This window comes from Bos indicus, chromosome 6, assembly GCF_029378745.1.
Source record: "Bos indicus isolate NIAB-ARS_2022 breed Sahiwal x Tharparkar chromosome 6, NIAB-ARS_B.indTharparkar_mat_pri_1.0, whole genome shotgun sequence".
Taxonomy (NCBI): Eukaryota; Metazoa; Chordata; class Mammalia; order Artiodactyla; family Bovidae; genus Bos; species Bos indicus.
In genome coordinates this window covers 101,648,718-101,667,762 of record NC_091765.1, presented here as the reverse complement: position 1 = coordinate 101,667,762, position 19,045 = coordinate 101,648,718, and the positions used below count along the sequence as shown (strand labels likewise).

The following is a 19,045-nucleotide window of genomic DNA, read 5'->3' as shown; positions in this document are numbered from 1 at the left end:
AGATGGTGGAAACAATGTCAGACTTTATTTTTCTGGGCTCCAAAATCACTGCAGATGGTGATTGCAGCCATGAAATTAAAAAGACGCTTACTCCTTGGAAAGACAGTTATGACCAACTTAGACAGCATATTGAAAAACAGAGACATTGCTTTGTCAACAAAGGTCCATCTAGTCAAGGCTATGGTTTTTCCAGTGGTCATGCATGGATGTGAGAGTTGGGCTATAAAGAAAGCTGAGTGCTGAATAATTGATGCTTTTGAACTGTGGTGTTATAGAAGACTCTTGAGAGTCCTTTGGACTGCAAGGAGATCCAACCAGTCCATCCTAAAGGGAATTAGTCCTGGGTGTTAATTGGAAGGACTGATATTAAAGCTGAAACTCCAATACTTTGGCCACCTGATGCGAAGAGCTGACTCATTTGAAAAGACCCTGATCCTGAGAAAGATTGAGGGCAGGAGGAGAAGGACTACAGAGGATGAAATGGTTGGATGGCCTCACCGAATCGATGGACATGGGTTTGGGTGAACTCTGGGAGTTGGTGATGGACAGGGAGGCCTGGTGTGCTGCAGTTCATGGGGTCGCAGTGAGTTGGACACTACTGAGCAACTGAACTGAACTGAACTGATGAGGTGAATGTCAGCTAAACTTATTGTGGTGATGATTTTGCACAATAAACATGTATCAAGTCATTTTGCTGTACACTTTGGACTAATACAATGTTATCTGTCAATTATATCCCAGTAAAGCTGGAGTAAAAAGGTGATCAAGATACAAATGGCTCCTGCCTTCAGTGGACTTAAAAGCAAGCAGTATGGCAGATTTTTTTTAAGTCAAGCTAACAATTTTTGTAACAATTTATGAGGTTCTATCAGTTATGATATTAATGCTGTGTTACTTCAAGTCATTTTCTTGATAAGTACTAAAAACAAGCAGGATTCTCAGAAACAAAGTAGTGTGGCAGGGACAGCCCCATTTAGATAAAATGAGACTATGAGGGTGGGGAGTTGCAGGTTGTTGAGAAGCAAGAGTTAATCTAAGGAGAGCATTTAAGGGGATTCTCTGGACTACATGTAGCACATTATAGGGGAAATGGAGTTAGAGTTAAGTGGATTAATTTGAAAACTTATATTGGAATTAAATAGACCTTCATGAATTGGGTATGGGGAGGAGATGAGAGGAGAAAAATCAAGATGACTTCTATTTTGAATAAATGGTGTTTAAAAGAGAAACAGATGAAGAGAAAAATCAGGGGTTTCTTCAGTTTATGGGCATATTAATTTTCAGATAATTCTTAGACATTTAATTAGGGGTGTACAGTAGGTAGTTGTCTATGTGAATCAGGAGCTTTGAGACAGACATCTTAGCTAGAGATAATATCTTGGCATCTTGAGTAACCCAGCATTAAATTAAAATATGCTGCTTGGGTTATTTGAACTTTTGTTCTTAACTTATACAGTGCTATCTTCCTAACATCTTTAAAGCTCTAGACATAAAAAATTAGCAACAGCAAATATAATTCCATGCAACAAACCTGTAGGGTATACAGAGCTAAATCCCGCAGGATTTTGAAGAAGCACAACGACTCTGAGGATAGCAAGAACTGTAGTAGAAGGTAATGTATGATCATTATGGTATATGGTAATGATCATTATACCATAATGATCATAGAAATAAACTGTTGCAGATATAAAAGTCAGTTTCATAAAGATCAGCCAAATATCAGAGTCATGGAAGTGAATTAAAAAAGATAAATAATAGACAAAGAGGAACAGGACAATACAAAGGAAAGAAGTCCAGGGGCCGTAAACAATAGCTAATACACATTTTCAGAGTCAAGAGATGCTGGGGGTCATCCATAGTTGACAATGCTGCAACAGTTGTCAGACTCTGGAGGGCAATCGTAAAGCCAGAAACGCTGTGCTGGGCCAGGCGCAGGAGAAGAGAGAGTAGGCCCGTGGGCTGGGCAGTGAAGCTTATTCCTGACATAATTATACGTCCTGTGTGCAGGAACCATTTGCGATTCCTGTGGGTCACTTAATGGATCTCATTAAGCTGGCAGGTGTCAAGAAATAGTACCAACCTCTGAGCCACAGGAACATCCTCCTGTCTTTAGTTGCATTAATTTGAGACATAGCACATTTTTATTAGAAGGCCAATTTGAGAGGTGCCATTTCAGAGTAGAGTTACTTGCCCAAGTAAAAATGATGTGCTCAGTGAATGCTCAGTCCTTAGCTAACTCTGCCATCATCCAGGTTCTGACACTCACCTAACCTATTTGCACTTAAAACTATTAAATAGAAATCAGACTTCGAATTTTATTGCCAGGAAACAGCCAAAGATAAGAATGTAGCAATAATCCTGGAAGAGCAGTTCCTTGCTTCTGTCTCTCCCATCTTGTGGAAGCAACCTGCAAAAGCCTCTTCAACAAGAAGCACAGTGGCCATCAGTAGCAGGGGGGCATATCATTTAGCTCGAAGTTGGGAAATTTTGGGCAGTGAAAGGGCACACTACAATATGTTGATGGGTGTCAAAGAGTTGTGGTTGCCGGAGAAGACTCTTTAGAGTCCCTTGGACTGCAAGGAGATCAAACCAGTCAGTCCTAAAGGAAATCAGTCCTGAATTTTCACTGGAAGGACTGACGCTGAAACTGAAGCTCCAGTACTTCGGCCACCTGATGCAAAGAACCGACTCATTGAAATAGACCCTGATGCTGAGAAAGAGTGAAGGCAAAAGAAGAATGGGGTGGCAGAGGATGAGATGGTTGGATGGCATCACCGACTCAACAGACATGAATTTGAGCAAACTCTGGGAGATGTTGAAGGACAGGGAAGCCTGGCACGCTGCAGTCTATGAGGTCACAAAGAGTTGGACACAACTTAGTGACTAATTAACAACTTTAAAATTAGAGCTGTTTGTTCTAAATTACTTAAAATAACAAAAATAAAAATTTAAGATGTGTTTATATTGATAACCTAAACATTAAAAATATAACATGCGAAGAATGATTATTCTTCATTTATTCTCATGTACTTTTATCAACTGAAAATTCATTGTCCTCTCTGTCTCTTATACAATTTCACTGGTATTTTTCTGAAGGAAACTTTTTTCAAACATGATTTTATTATTTGATTTGTTCCATTTCTTTCTTGCATCAGTTCCTTTCACCACATTTCAGGGTGCTTCTATTTGCAAGTATTATTTGTTTATATTAATAGCTGTTTCCTAAAATTTCAAGAGATGAAGTATAGGGATGCCCCATTTACTGAATACTATTGTTAAAGATTTCTAAGTGATTATGAAAAACAATCTGAAATTTAAGAATTATTTACTAAAAGTTGTTCTTCAACCAGAATCATAAGGGGTGCTAAGAAAATGCTGATTGCCTTCCAGAAGCATCTGTATTTTTTGATTCAACATCAGCTTTTTCTCCAAAATTTTGTAATAAAGTTATTTTAACCATGTATACATTCTATTTTCAAATCTTGGCACATATGCAAATTTTATTTTGATTCATAGAATATTTCAATTTGCTTGAACTCAAATGTGAATTGTTTTTACATCACAACCACTGTCCTATAGAAAATCAAGCTAAACTATAGTATAGTTTCTAATATATTATATAAAATCCAACTATTATTGAAAAGTTCTGATTTTATATTTGAAGTATTTGGCATAAAGCAGATAAAATGATGTAAAGCAGACATAATTGAAATGCCTTAAGAATTTTTTTCATTGATAAACTTTTGCTTAACTTTTTGTACATATCCAAAAATACACCTTGATATAGAAAATAAGCAAGATTTATTTAAAAATGTCATTTGACCTAAATGAAAAGTCATAGTTCAAATGCATTTTAGGTGCATGTGTGAAATCATTGTCTTTGGGCATGGCCTTAAAATAATTACTAATTTTTGAAATAGATACTGATGTTTCTTTAGGAAAATTATTTTCTAGTTTTCATTTAGTTATGCCCAAGAAAACATGAGAAATGAAAATTCAGCATCAGATCAGATCAGATCAGTCGCTCAGTCGTGTCTGACTCTTTGCAACCCCATGAATCGCAGCACCCCAAGCCTCCCTGTCCATCACCAACTCCCGGAGTTCACTGAGTCAGTGATGCCATCCAGCCATCTCAACCTCTGTCGTCCCTTCGCCTCCTGCCCTCAATCCCTCCCAGCATCAGAGTCTTTTCCAATGAGTCAACTCTTCGCATGAGGTGGCCAAAGTACTGGAGTTTCAGCTTCAGCATCGTTCCTTCCAAAGAAATCCCAGGGCTGATCTCCTTCAGAATGGACTGGTTGGACCTCCTTGCAGTCCAAGGGACTCTCAAGAGTCTTCTCCAACACCACAGTTCAAAAGCATCAATTCTTTGGCGCTCAGCCTTCTTCAATTTTAATTAAATATGCAGCCTCAATTTTATTTATTTTTGTCAAAAGGGTTTTATTGCAAAGTTAAAAAAGCTTTTACTAATCACTAAAAGATAAATAATTATAAATTGATGCCACACACGTGGCAAAATCAGTGTAGCACAGTTATTCTGACTAATCTCTATAACCTCGTTATAGGCTTTATAGCAGGCTGATCAGCCTCTTTACCCCCAGATATTTCTTATCAAGCTAAACTGTAGTTTTAAACTAAACTCTTTCCTACTGAGTTTATCAAAGAGTGGCATGGTAGCTCTGTGAATTTTGCAGGCTAAATCATGGACCGGATCATACATGGTGGTACTCTATGGGCAGCAGAGTGGGCATGAGACAGCTTGTCACAAAAACGAAAGAAAAGAAGAGAAGCAGCACCTATCATTCCATCCCACTGAGATGAAGCAGTTTCTAATTGGGAGCCTTCCATTCTTCTCCAATGCCATCATCCCGATTTCCAAGAATATTGTTGTCTTGAGCTTAAGACAGTCATCCTCTTCACTTTCATCTATTTTTGGTGGTGATGAGTTTGTTTAGCTAGTCCCCCATTCCTCATCCACGTGGTAAGTCTTTATGTGATCTCCCACAACACTCATTTGCTGGAGGGCTGTAAAGCTCTAGTTCAGTTCCTAGTGTTTGGAAGAGCTGCTGCTTTTGGTCCTATCTTGGAGGGTTCAGCTTCTGAGTCCCTTGCTGTTCATGCTTCAACTCTGTTGTCCATCAAGTGCAAAGTGTATTTTTTACATTAGTTTTTATTGGCGCATACTTGCCTGCAAGGAGATCCAACCTGTCAATCCTAAAGGAAATCAGTCCTGAATATTCATTGGAAGGACTGAAGCTGAAGCTGAAGCTGAAACTCCAATACTTTGACCACGTGATGCAAAGAGCTGACTCATTGGAAAAGACCCTGAGGCTGAGAAAGATTGAGGGCAAGAGGAGAAGGGGATGATAGAGGATGAGATGGTTGAATGGCATCACCTACTCAATGGACATGAGTTTGAGTAAGCTCCAGGAGCTGGTGACGGACAGGGAAGCCTGGTGTGCTGCAGTCCATGGGGCCGCAAAGAGTTGGACACAACTGAGAGACCGAACTGAGCTGAACTGCCTTACAATGTTGTCTCAGTTTCTGCTGTACAGCAAAATGAATCAGCCATTGTTGTTCAGTTGCTCAGTTGTGTCGGACTCCTTGCAACCCCATGGACTGCAGCACTCCAGGCTTCCCTGTCCTTCACTGTTTCCTGGAGTTTCCTCAAATTCATGTCCATTGAGTCAGTGATGCTACCTAACCATCTCATCCTCTGCTGTACAGCAAAATGAATCAGCCACACATATACATGTATTTCTTCCTTTTTGAGCTTCCATCCCATACAGGTTATCACAGTGCATTAAGGAGAGTTCCCTGTGCTATACAATGAGTTCTCATTATCTATTTTATGAATTAAAAAAAAAGTGAAAGTGAAAGTCACTCAGTCTTGTCCAACTCTTTGCGACCCCATGGACTATACAGTCCATGGAATTCTCCAGGCCAGAATACTGGAGTGGGTAGCCTTTCCCTTCTCCAGGGGATCTTTCCAACCCAGGGATCAAACCCAGGTCTCCCACATTGCAAGTGGATCCTTTACCAGCTGAACCACAAGGGAAGCCCAAGAATACTGGAGTGGGTAGCCTATCCCTTCTCCAGTGGGTCTTCCCGACCCAGTAATCAAACCGGGGTGTCCTGCACTGCAGGCGGGTTCTTTACCAACTGAGCTGTCAGGGAAGTTTTATACATAGTATCAAAATTATGTGGGTGTCAATCCCAGTCTCCCAGTTCCTCCCACCCCTTGTTCACCCCTTGGTATCCATATATTTGTTCTCGATGTCTGTGTCTCTATTTCTGCTTGGCAGATAAGATTATCTATACCTTTTTCTGGGTTCATGTATGCATTAATATGTTTTTCTCTTTCTGACTTCACTCTGTATGACACTCTCTAGGTCCATCCACATCTCTGCAAACGACCCATCTAGATAATAAGACTTGGTCATCTAGGTTAGTTTGTTGCATATGAAGTGGCTTTCTTGATGTTGCGCTCTGAGTCCAGCCACCTTCAGCTACAATTGGGAAACTTCCTTTTGCTTAGAAAAAGATCCTGGCAAATGCCACAGCTTATTGCTCTATTTGACCATGAGTTACTGCTTGTCAAATGTTATGTTCCCCAGAAAATACACTTTGAGATGGTGATTACATGCAGGAGGTTTATTAGTGAGTGTTTTGGGGATTTAAAGCAGTGGAAAGGATGGGAAAGAAGCAGAGGCAGAAGTTCAGCTGCAATGGAAACTCATTGGAAGCCTCTGCTAACCCTACTGGGAATTCTGAAGAGGGAATGAGCCTTCTTCACTCTCCTGAGTTGGAGCAAGATGACCAGGCTTTCATAATCCTGGATTTGTTAGTTGCTGATTGAAGGCTGCCCAAGAAGAGACTGTAACTTTGATTAGGCAGCTCTTTTCAGCTGAGGTTATAACCAGAGAGGACTAAGAGCTGCGGGGCTGTGTGTCAGCAGCATTCCCAGCAGTTGGATACAAACAAAGTCCTTTGTTCCTGAAGGGGCGTCTTAGTGGTTCATGGCAACACCTACACTTCCCTTTGAAGAACTAATGGATTTCTGTTATTGGCTTTTGTTTTCAACATGTTTAGAAACAATCTTCAGAAAATCAGAAATCAAAAGTGTCTATGGCCCATGAAAGTTATAATGTATTCCTGAAACCTGGACATGCCTATTTTTAGACTTTCTGTTACATGATATAATGAATACCTTTAATAATTAAGTCACTGTTAGTCATAATTCTATTACTTTGCATCTAAAGTGGTGATATAGACAATCTTATTTATAAAACAGAGGTAGAGAACAAACGTATGAATACCAAGGGGAAAAGGAGGGAAATGGGATGAATTGGGAGATTGGGACTGACATACATATACTATTGATACTGTGTACAAAATAGATAACTAATGAGAACCTACTGTATAGCAGGGAAATCTTCTCAGTGCTCTGTGGTGACCTAAATGGGAAGGAAAACAAAAAAGAGGGAATATATATATAGCTAATTCACTTTACTGTACAGTAGAAACTAGCGCAGCATTGTAAAGCAACTATATGCCAATAAAATGTTTTAAAAAATACTTCTATGAGTTTAAAACTTTTAAAAATTTCATTTTATTTATATGTCTGTGTATCTGTCTGCATTAAGATATGAATGCAAATAAACCAAAATGACCATGAGCAGAAAAAAGTGTCTCTAACAAAATATAATAAAAGTGTTATAGCCAAGAAATTCAATGACAAATTAATCAATCAAAAAATATCAACTGCTAACTTTTGATAAGAGGGTTAGGGAAAGCCTTTCCTGAGGAGGTAATGTTTAGGCTGAAACCTGAATCATATGATGGAGTCAGCCCAGCGGGGATGTGGGAAGAGCATTTCTGGCAGAAAGAACAAAAGTCCTAATACAGAGGTGGTTTTGTAGGCTGGCCTATGCATTTTTCTGTGGTGGAGTCAGTGTCTTGATAGCATGGCTAGGAACTCTACAGTTTGGGCATAAAAGAGATATTTGAAGGTACTGGGTAGAGACTTTTTGATAATTTTCAATTAAACCAGGCCTTTGGTAAAAGCCAAAGTGAGAACATAATAGTCACATGGGGACAGAGCAGTGAAGGGCGCAGTGGAGGGTGCAGTGTGCATTCTGGGACAGAATTTGGCTTCCCAGCTGTGGCTTGAGAATCTTAAGGTGCTCCAATGATAAGGTTTTTTTAAATTTTTATTTTATTAAGACATAAAGCTCTTTTCATCCTGCCTAGGGATTTTTGGTTTATTCTTTTTTAATTTTCTGTGCACTAACATGTTAATATTGATCAAGAACATTTTAAATGTGATAGAGAAGGGGAACAAGAGAAATTATCAAATAAATAATGATGACTTAGGAAGAAGGAAATTTTGCAAAAGGTTGTCTACAGTTGCTAGAAGGAAAACTGATTTCATGTTGAGAACAGACTTGCCTACAAGGATGTGTGTGTGTGTGTGTGTGTGTGTCTGTGTGTGTTTGTATAATATATTCAAGGAGGTAAACATAACTTTATTGCATCATAAAACTGGATTAAATAACAGGAGCATAACAACAGAAGGCTATATCTTTCTTTTATGAATAAACCTGGTAGAAGTGGAGGTGAGTTAGTACTGTATGTCAAGAAATTTCTCGAAAATTTTCAGTAAAGTTGCTAGAAGTTGTTGGAAAACCTTTATAAAGATTTTTCTCTTTTTCACCTACATGTAGAAAAAAGAAAAACTACTGAAAGAAATAAAGTAATATTTTATAGACCAAGATTCAAAAAAAGAAGGACTTAAGAGTAATGGAAAACTTTCAGACATTAATTTGTGACTATGCAGCATCAGTGATGCCAACTTGCAGATGTATTTGCTAAACTGCTGCCAGTAATCACTGAGAAATTACAGAAAATGGGAAAGATAGTAGTGCCAGCCAGGGTTCATAGCGGGAGACAGAAATACTGTAAATAAGCAAAGATTTAATTCGGTAAATTGGGTGCATTGGAAAGCCTGGAAAAGTGGACTCTAGTCTGGGCTTCTTGGAATGGCTCCCAGACACAAGAGAGCCGAATCACCAGGGGAGCTCCAACCCCTGAGATTATCCTAGAAAACCTGAACTTCCAGAGTACATGATGTAACCAAGATTTGAAAATCACAGAGCTGGAACTGTGTGCTCTTTATTACCATCATTGCTACTTCATCAGGCTGGTGACTGGAAACCACTGGCCTGGTGGCTTGGCCCTGGAGACCAGTAATGCCTCTGCTTCAAATGCTCCCCTCACCCAGGAATCTGGTGCATGGCATGAATTTTCACTGCTTCAGAAGAAAATTTCAGGTCTTCTTGAGACCAGGCCTGCCAACTGAGAGGTGATAGAAGATTCCCACCCTTGCTTTTGCCTTACAAATCTCCCATGATTGCATCTGCATCCAGGACGATATTGGAATCCAGAATACCAGCTGCAAAAGCTTCTGGGAATAGCATGTGTGTCTTTCAAGTCTCTTCAGTATCAGTTCAGTTCAGTTCAGTCGCTCAGTCGTGTCTGACTCTTTGCGACCCCATGAATCGCAGCACACCAGGCCTCCCTGTCCATCACCAACTCCCGGAGTTCACTCGGATTCAGGTCCATCGAGTCAGTGATGCCATCCAGCCATCTCATCCTCTGTTGTCCCCTTCTCCTCCTGCCCCAAATCCCTCCCAGCATCAGAGTCTTTTCCAATGAGTCAACACTTTGCATGAGGTGGCCAAAGTACTGGAGTTTCAGCTTTAGCATCATTCCTTCCAAAGAAATCCCAGGGCTGATCTCCTTTAGAATGGACTGGTTGGATCCCCATGAAGTCCAAGGGACTCTCAAGAGTCTTCTCCAACAGCACAGTTCAAAAGCATCAATTCTTCAGTGCTCAGCCTTCTTCACAGTCCAACTCTCACATCCATACATGACCACAGGAAAAACCAGAGCCTTGACTAGACGGACCTTTGTTGGCAAAGTAATGTCTCTGTTTTTGAATATGCTATCTAGGTTGGTCATAACTTTCCTTCCAAGGAGTAAGTGTCTTTTAATTTCATGGCTGCAGTCACCATCTGCAGTGATTTTGGAGCCCCCCAAAATAAAGTCTGACACTGTTTCCACTGTTCCCCCATCTATTTCCCATGAAGTGATGGGACCAGATGCCATGATCTTCATTTTCTCTTCAGTATAGGAAGGCATGATTCATGGGGTTAAGTGGAAGTTCAGTGAGCCAAACTACCATGTTCCATACAACCATAGATAGGCAAACATTCTTATTTCTCTAGAAGGAAGAAAAAAACACATAAGAGATATGTGTTGAACTTGACATTGGCTCTAGCATTAGTTAGAAAAGAAAACCTGTGAGCCATTGAGAAAGGATGTAGTGATCATTGAGAATAGGGGTTTCATTAAAAATAAATCACAGCAAATAGCTTATTAAAGTGGTAGGTAATGGAACTGTATGGCTATGATGTATCTGGATTTTAACAAAGCTTTTGTCCCAGACTTTTATATCATGGGACAAAATTGTGATATGTGGTCAAGATGGTAGTATAACTGATTTGTAATTAATAGAAAGATTAAAAATTGCTAATTAGTAGATATTATACCTATCCAATTATAACACATAAATATAAAAAAGAATGATATATCTCTATATATTTTATCCTACCCTACAATCACACAATGACTCTAGCAAGGATATTATTAAGCTCACTTTGCTCACTGTATGACAGGCTAATAAAATTGGGAGATGAGGTGTTGAGGCAAGGAATAGCGATTTTGTTCAGAAAGCCAGCAGACCGAGAAGATGGCAGACTAGTGTCTCAAAATAAATAACTGTCTTGTCAGGGGTCTGGATGCCAGTTTCTTAAATAGAATGGAAAGGTGGAGGAGGTTAGGAAGTAAAGTAAAAGGCCTAAAGTCTTTTAAATATCTCCTGGAATAGCCTGCCTTGGGAGGGGATGTGTTCATTTCTTTTTCCTGTGGCCATTCACAGGTCAGAAATGGGTTAGCTATTCCTAGACACTTTGGTGTAACCTTCAGGCAGAGGGGCAGGGTTCCCTGAGGCAGGCCATTATGTATAGATATTATCTTTTTAGTGAATAAAAGCAATGGGAAGCAAAGGTTAAAGTACAAGAAACAGATTCAACATGGAGGCAGATTTTGTTCCTCTAAGTAACGAAGACATTGACTTGAAAAATAATAATAGTAATTGTTTATCGAGGGCACACATTAAGCGAGGTACTGTAGATACATCACCATCTCATTTACTCCTTATAATCTTGTCAGATTGTTATTATCTCCATTTTTAAGTATGAGGACATTGATTTCAGAAAGTGTAAGTGGCTTGCTCATACTTCACATCTATTAAGCGGCAGTGCTGATTCAGACCTAGAATTGTTTCAAATAGAGGTACCAGAGGGAGAGAGAACTTTACAACACTTCTAGGAGAAACTGGCCAGAACCTGCCCAGATCCCCAGAAGGTGACATTTTCTCGGTTATCCCACATGGGCCTATGGTGTTGCAGGATCTGTTCAGTATCTCAGGGACTCAAACGCACATTGATGAGCTTCACTAAAGGCTCACACTTAAAACCAGATGCCAGTTTTTTAAATTACAAGAAATTCAAAGTAGTCAAGCTAATCAAATATGGGTGGACTTCTTGCATGCAGGAGTCTGAGGGAGAGCCTGATGAGCAGAATTTTAACTGCAGAAGATAGAATCAGCCTAAGGAGACACAGACTAGATTGCTAACTGGCCTAGGTCTATGACTTCCACAGTGGGGATGTCCACCTGGCTGACTGGATGCCTGGACCAACATCAGTCAGTCAGTGTTAGTCGCTCAGTCATGTCTGACTCTTTGCAACCCCATGGACTATAGCCCGCTAGGGTCTTCTGTCCATGGGATTCTCCAGGCAAGAATACTGGAGTGGCTTGCCCTTTCCTTCTCCAGGGGATCTTCCCAATCCAGAGGTCAAACCCCAGTCTCCTGCACTGGAGGAGGATTCTGCACCTCAGGCAGAATCTTTACCATCTGAGCCACCAGAGCCCTACCTCAGAAGGCATTTATTTTGCCAGGCAGTGCCAGAATTTGCCTCTTTTACTCCTTCCCTGGAATGTTAGGTCCATGAATCAAGGCAAATTGGAAGTGGTCAAACAGGAGATGACTAGAGTGAATGTCGACATTTTAGCAATCAGCGAACTGAAATGGACTGGAATGGGTGAATTTAACTCAGATGACCATTATATCTACTACTGTGGGCAGGAATCCCTTAGAAGAAATGGAATAGCCATCAGAGTCAACAAAAGAGTCCGAAATGCAGTACTTGGCTGCAATCTCAAAAACGACAGAATGATCTCTGTTCATTTCCAAGGCAAATCATTCAATATCACAGTAATCCAAGCCTATGTCCCAACCAGTAACGCTGAAGAAGCGATGGAGAAGCTCTATACAGTAATCAAAAATGAGACCAGGAGCTGACTGTGGCTCAGATCATGAACTCTTTATTGCCAAATTCAGACTTAAATTGAAGAAAGTAGGGAAAACCACTAGACCATTCAGGTATGGCCTAAATCAAATCCCTTATGATGATACAGTGGACATGAGAAATAGATTTAAGGGATGAGATCTGATAGACAAGAGTGCCTGGTGAACTATGGATGGAGGTTCATGACATTGTACAGGAGACAGGGATCAAGACCATCCCCAAGAAAAAGAAATGCAAAAAAGCAAAATGGTTGTCTGAGGAGGCCTTACAGATAGCTGTGAAAAGAAGGGAAGTGAAAAGCAAAGGAGAAAAGGAAAGATAGAAGCATCTGAATGCAGAGTTCCAAAGAATAGCAAGAAGAGATAAGAAAGCCTTCTTCAGTGATCAGTGCAAAGAAATAGAGGAAAACAACAGAATGGGAAAGACTAGAGATCTCTTCAAGAAAATTAAAGATACCAGGGGAACATTTCATGCAAAGATGGGATCAATAAAGGACAGAAATGGTATGGACCTAACAGAAGCAGAAGATATTAAGAAGAGGTGGCAAGAATACACAGAAGAACTGTACAAAAAAGATCTTCAGGACACAGACAATCACAATGCTGTGATCACTCATCTAGAGCCAGACATCCTGGAATGTGAAATCAAGTGGGCCTTAGAAAGCATCACTACAAACAAAACTAGTGGAGGTGATGGAATTCCAGTTGAGCTATTTCAAATCCTGAAAGATGATGCTGTGAAAGTGCTGCACTCAATATGCCAGCAAATTTAGAAAACTCAGCAGTGGCCACAGGACTGGAAAAAGTCAGTTTTCATTCCAATCCCAAAGAAAGGCAATGCCAAAGAATGCTCAAATTACTGCACAATTTCACTCATCTCACATGCTAGTAAAGTAATGCTCAGAATTCTCCAAGCCAGGCTTCAGCAATACATGAACTATGAACTTCCAGATGTTCAAGCTGGTTTTCAAAAAGGCAGAGGAACCAGAGATAAATTGCCAACATCCACTGGATCATGGAAAAAGCAAGAGAGTTCCAGAAAAACATCTATTTCTGCTTTATTGGTTATGCCAAAGCCTTTGACTGTATGGATCACAATAAACTGTGGAAAATTCTAAAGAGATGGGAATACAAGACCACCTGACCTGCCTCTTGAGAAACCTGTATGCAGGTCAGGAAGCAACAGTTAGAACTGGACATGGAACAACAGACTGGTTCCAAATAGGAAAAGGAGTACATCAAGGCTGTATATTGTTACCCTGCTTATTTAACTTCTATGCAGAGTACATCATGAGAAACACTGGGCTGGAAGAAGCACAAGCTGGAATCAAGATTTCCAGGAGAAATATCAACAACATCAGATATGCAGATGACACCACCCTTATGGCAGAAAGTGAAGAGGAACTAAAAAGCCACTTGATGAAAGTGAAAGAGGAGAGTGAAAAAGTTGGCTTAAAGCTCAACATTCAGAAAACTATGATCATGGCATCTGGGCACATCACTGCATGATAAATAGATGGGAAACAGTGGAAACAGTGTCAGACTTTATTTTTCTGGGCTCCAAAATCACTGCAGATGGTGATTGCAGCCATAAAATTAAAAGACGCTTACTCCTTGGAAGGAAAATTATGACCAACCTAGATAGCATATTCAAAAGCAGAGACATTACTTTGCCAACAGAGGTCCGTCTAGTCAAGGCTATGGTTTTTCCTGTGGTCATGTATGGATGTGAGAGTTGGACTGTGAAGAAAGCTGAGCACTGAAGAATTGATGCTTTTGAACTGTGGTGTTGGAGAAGACTCTTGAGAGTCCCTTGGACTACAAGGAGGTCCAACCAGTCCATCCTAAAGGGGACCAGTCCTGGGTGTTCATTGGAAGGACTGATGTTGAAGCTGAAACTCCAGTACTTTGGCCACCTCATGCAAAGAGTTGACTCATTGGAAAAGACCCTGATCCTGGGAGGGATTGGGGGCAGAAGGAGAAGGGGACAACAGAGGATGAGATGGCTGGATGGCATCACTGACTCAATGGACATGAGTTTGAATAAACTCCAGGAGTTGGTGATGGACAGGGAGGCCTGACATGCTACGATTCATGGGGTTGCAAAGAGTCGGACACGGCTGAGGGACTGAACTGAACTGAACTGAACTCCTTCCTAGGCTGACATAACTAATTGCTATTCTTTCTTTAGATATTTTAATTACTTGACCTTAGTTATTTTGACTTTAAATTTAGTCTTTCTCTTTAAGGTGACTGTTCTGATCAGTTTCCTGCTGATACAATTTCTTATCTGCAGGAAGCAATTTCACTTCCTCTATTTCCAGACTCATTGTTACCCTTATACACTACATATAAGATGAAGACCCATTTGACTCTTTCCTTTCCTTGTGCTGCCATTGGTAGGTTAACAAGAACAAACACAAGAATAGAAGTACCAGTGCTAAAGACAGAGTCAAATAGCAGCATAAGATTTTAAAAAAAAAAGTGTTTCTAATTAGCATAGGTTCACTGTGAATCAATAGCGTGTGAGGCATTTATCAAAGGAGCTAGGACAGACTCAGCTGTATTAACTGTCAACAGAATGAATGTATGAAGGAGTTAGCCTTTCTCTACTCTTCACTGATATGACATGCTTAGAGGAACAACATCACTTTCAGAGATCGACAGACTGGAATATATTCGGCGGAAACTGACCAGATGGCAGTAGGACTTGAAATCACACTCTGACAAATGGAGTAGGACATTGGTGATATTTAGCTCAAGAAAGAAAATACTTGGCAGGTGGGAGGGGGTGGGGGCAGGAAGGAAAGCTAAGAGTTATTGAGTGCTTACTGAGTGCTTATAGATTAGGCCAGAGATTGAGTAGGGTCTTTAGTAGATTTCAGTCATTATAGGTCTGTCATGATGAAAAGTCCTGGAGGAGGGCACAGCAACCCACTCCAGTATTCTTGCCTGGAGAATTCCATGGACAGAGGAGCCTGGTGAGCTATAGTCCATAGGGTCTCAAAGAGTCGGGAACAGCTGAGCCACTAAGCACAACACAGCACAGCATGATAAAAAGGGAGGACTTTATTTTGAGTTGCCTTGGAAGGCAAGGCTGAACGTAGTTAATAGAAATCACGGAGACAATTCTGTTCATTAGAATGATTACATTTCTAACCCTTGAAGTTGTCCAACGACAGAATGGGCTGCCTTTTTGTCAAGGAGCCCAGGTTTTTGAAGCTGCTCAAGCAGAGACTGGTCAAAATTTGATGAAGATATTTTGGAGAGGAATAAGTATAAATGCAGGCATGGACCAGATGAACTCTAAGGCTGTGTCCAAAATTATCTTGTAAGTCTGTCATCCTGCAACACAGGAATTATTTTCTTTATCTTTTAGTGTAGAGACTGGAGCTCTACATGGTTAATGTCACTTCCAATACAATAGATCAGTAGGATACTGGTTACTGCCTTCCTTCTGGCAAATAAGAGAAAATCTAGTACAATCCAAATTTGCCGGGATGGAAAAACTTTGTAAGTGGTCTAATTAGATGTAATAGCAAGAAGAGACTCACTTCCTCATTGACCCCTAGACCCATATACTTTGAGTATGGCAGAAACATAAAGCATGGTAAATTATTCTCAAATGGTTTGAAAGCTTCAATGTTAGTAGCATTCATTTCTGTCTTTGTATTTAAATGAAGTTATTTATGCTTCTGAAATTCTCTCTGATTACATTCTGTATTTCAAGCTCTGTTATCATTAATGAGTGCACTTGGAACATCAGCCCACCTGTGCATTCAAGGCAATTAGCATCATGCCTTAAAAACTGGTTCCTGTGAATGGGGAAAGAATGAATGTCTACTTAAAATAATCAAAGAACAATAAAGTTTTATAGCTAAATATCACATATTAATAGATGAGAAATTCAAGCCACTGGAGATTAAATGACTTGCCACAGTCACGTGGCTAGTGAGAAAGTTGAGGACTTTTCTTTCTTCTTTTATCCCCCACTCATTGATGCAATTACATGCTGTTTTCTTGGCAAGAAGCCCTTTTTATTTTCCTAGCAAGTAGAAGGTTTCTATACTAGTCACTCTTATGTCTTTATTTACAGTTGATTGACATGTGCCTTGAGAAGCAGGTATTTGAGTAGGGTTCCAAACTGATATTTTCCTTATCCATACCCTTAGCTCAGTAGGTAGGAACTGTAAGGGCTCCTTTGTTCTTAATTCCGGATTGCTCTTGGGTCTCTGCAGCGCTGCGTATGATGCTGTTCTTGACAGAAATGTGGCCATTAAGAAGCTCAGCAGACCCTTTCAGAACCAAACGCATGCCAAGAGAGCCTACCGGGAGCTGGTCCTCATGAAGTGTGTGAATCATAAAAACGTGAGTTGGTATTTTAAACTGCTGGTGGTGGGAGGTGGTGAGATTGGGAAAAGAAGATCAGTATGCCAACTTGAGTGGGAAAAGCTTTCTTTACTTGGCAATTTTTGCCTCTTAAGATTGTTTATCCTGCCCATATGCTACATTTGCTTTCATTGTCCTCATGGTAGCTTTCTGCTTAAAAATCATCTGAAAACCATATGGCATGGAGGGACTGAATTGGATAGATATTTCCCTGTTAAGAAATTAACCGTTGGATGCGTGAAACAGGGCACTCAAAGCCAGTGCGCGGGGAAAACACAGAGGGATGGGATGGGGAGGGTGGTGGGAGGGGCTTCGGAATAGGGGACACATGTACACCAGTGGCTGATTCATGTCAGTGTATGGCAAAACCCACAGTATTGTAAAGTAATTAGCCTCCAATTAAAATAATTAATTTAAAAAATTAACCATATTTGGTTTTCTTACTCTAGATTAACCAGAAAACTTAACACATTTCCAGAAAAAAAAAAACCCTCCAAAAAAACCAAAAACCAAAAATATCTTAAAGAACAATACGCTATATTTCTTTATGATAATTTAAATGTAATTATTAACAGGTGAAGATTTTTGTCTCCTTTTACTTTTAGCTATAGTCTGGCAGTGGTCTCCAACCGTTCAGTGTATATACTGTGCTTTGGCATCTTGCTTTTGGTAGGATGGGGCAAGGTGCAGAGACATATCTGCAGAGCATTCAGAACAGGTTTGTTCAAGAACATTGCTCAGGGACTTCTTTGGAGGTCAAGTGGTTAAGACTCTGTGCTTAAGACTGCAGTGGAGAACTAAGATCCCACGTCTTGCAGGGCAGCCACAAAAAATAAAAGCATTTTGCATTTAAACTCAGTAGGGAGGACCATTACAACAGAGCTTTCTTCACTTCAGAGTATAATCTTCAACCACCAGTAAAGGCCTCTAGAATTCTTTCTGTGCTCCCGTTCTTCTTAGTAAGGATAAATGGGAGATAATTCTTCTTTTAATAAAGATAATATTAATAAATAAATCGTAATAAATATAGTGTATATTTTGTTACATATAAACATGTAATAAAATAGATTATTACTATAAAACTGTAATTTAACTGCTTACAAAATTTTTCTTGAGTATGAATCAAATCACAGAATATATGAAATTATGAGTACACTTTATAAATAGGTGAATTTGTCATAAGGTGCTAAGTAGAAGCAAATATATGAGTGTATATAGCTGAAAGATATTTGAAATAAAAATATATGGATTTAGGCCCAATGATAGTGTTCCTTTTTTCCTCTATTACTCTACTCTAATGAGTTTTTAATTCAGTCACTTGACAAATACTTGTTAACTGAATAACAGTGCCAGGTACAGATTGTGCTCTAGATGCTAAGAATACAGCAGTGAAGATAAGAGAGACCAGTCACTGCCCAAGTGATGCTCATGTTCGACTGAGGAGAGAAAGGCAGTCTGCAAAATAGGCATATCTATGTATAGAATGTCTATCAAGTAAAACAAAGCAAAGAAGGAAGATAAAAAATACTGGTCAAAAAAAAAAAAAAAAACTACTGGTCAGTACAGAGTGGATAGGGTAACTCTTTTATAAATAGGTTGAGCAGGAAAGGCCTCTAAGAAAGAGAAATTTTATGAAGTGTGAGCCCATCTCTAGTTTGGCCAGGCAAGGAACATGATACTTCTAGGAAGGAATATAGAGATGACAGAAAGGATGATTCCTAAGAAAAATCATTCTACTAATGTAATTTGTTCTTTGAGTATGATAAGTAAAGGCAGGAGCAAGATTAACCACATGATCAATGCAATCTATTTTTATGATAGCAAAGAGGATGAGAAATACCACAGGCAGTGGGAGATGGATGGACACAAATGGTGAAGCAACTACATGGCGAGTTTTGGTAGTTTTTGTTTTCGTATATTTATATTTCCCTAACCCTTCTTCCCTGGTAGCTCAGAGGTTAAAGCGTCTGCCTGCAATGCGGGAGACCTGGGTTCAATCCCTGGATTGGGAAGATCCCCTGGAGAAGGAAATGGCAACCCACTCCAGTATTCTTGCCTGGATTATCCCATGGACGGCGGAGCCTGGTAGGCTACAGTCCACAGGGTCGCAAAGAGTGGGACACGACTGAGCAACTTCACTTTCACTTTCAACCCTTCCTCCA

At 40.0% G+C, this 19,045-nt stretch overlaps 1 protein-coding gene across 13 annotated transcripts in view; it reads left to right on the top strand.

Moving 5' to 3' along the window:
* Positions 1 to 19,045, top strand: part of MAPK10 (mitogen-activated protein kinase 10) — a 623,107-nt gene that overhangs the window by 496,669 nt on the left and 107,393 nt on the right. For all 13 annotated transcript variants that reach the window (XM_070791731.1, XM_070791729.1, XM_070791732.1 and 10 more), the window contains one exon: positions 16,733 to 16,862. In XM_070791731.1, the coding sequence (XP_070647832.1) occupies positions 16,733 to 16,862 (130 nt within the window). The remainder of the gene's footprint in view (positions 1 to 16,732; positions 16,863 to 19,045) is intronic.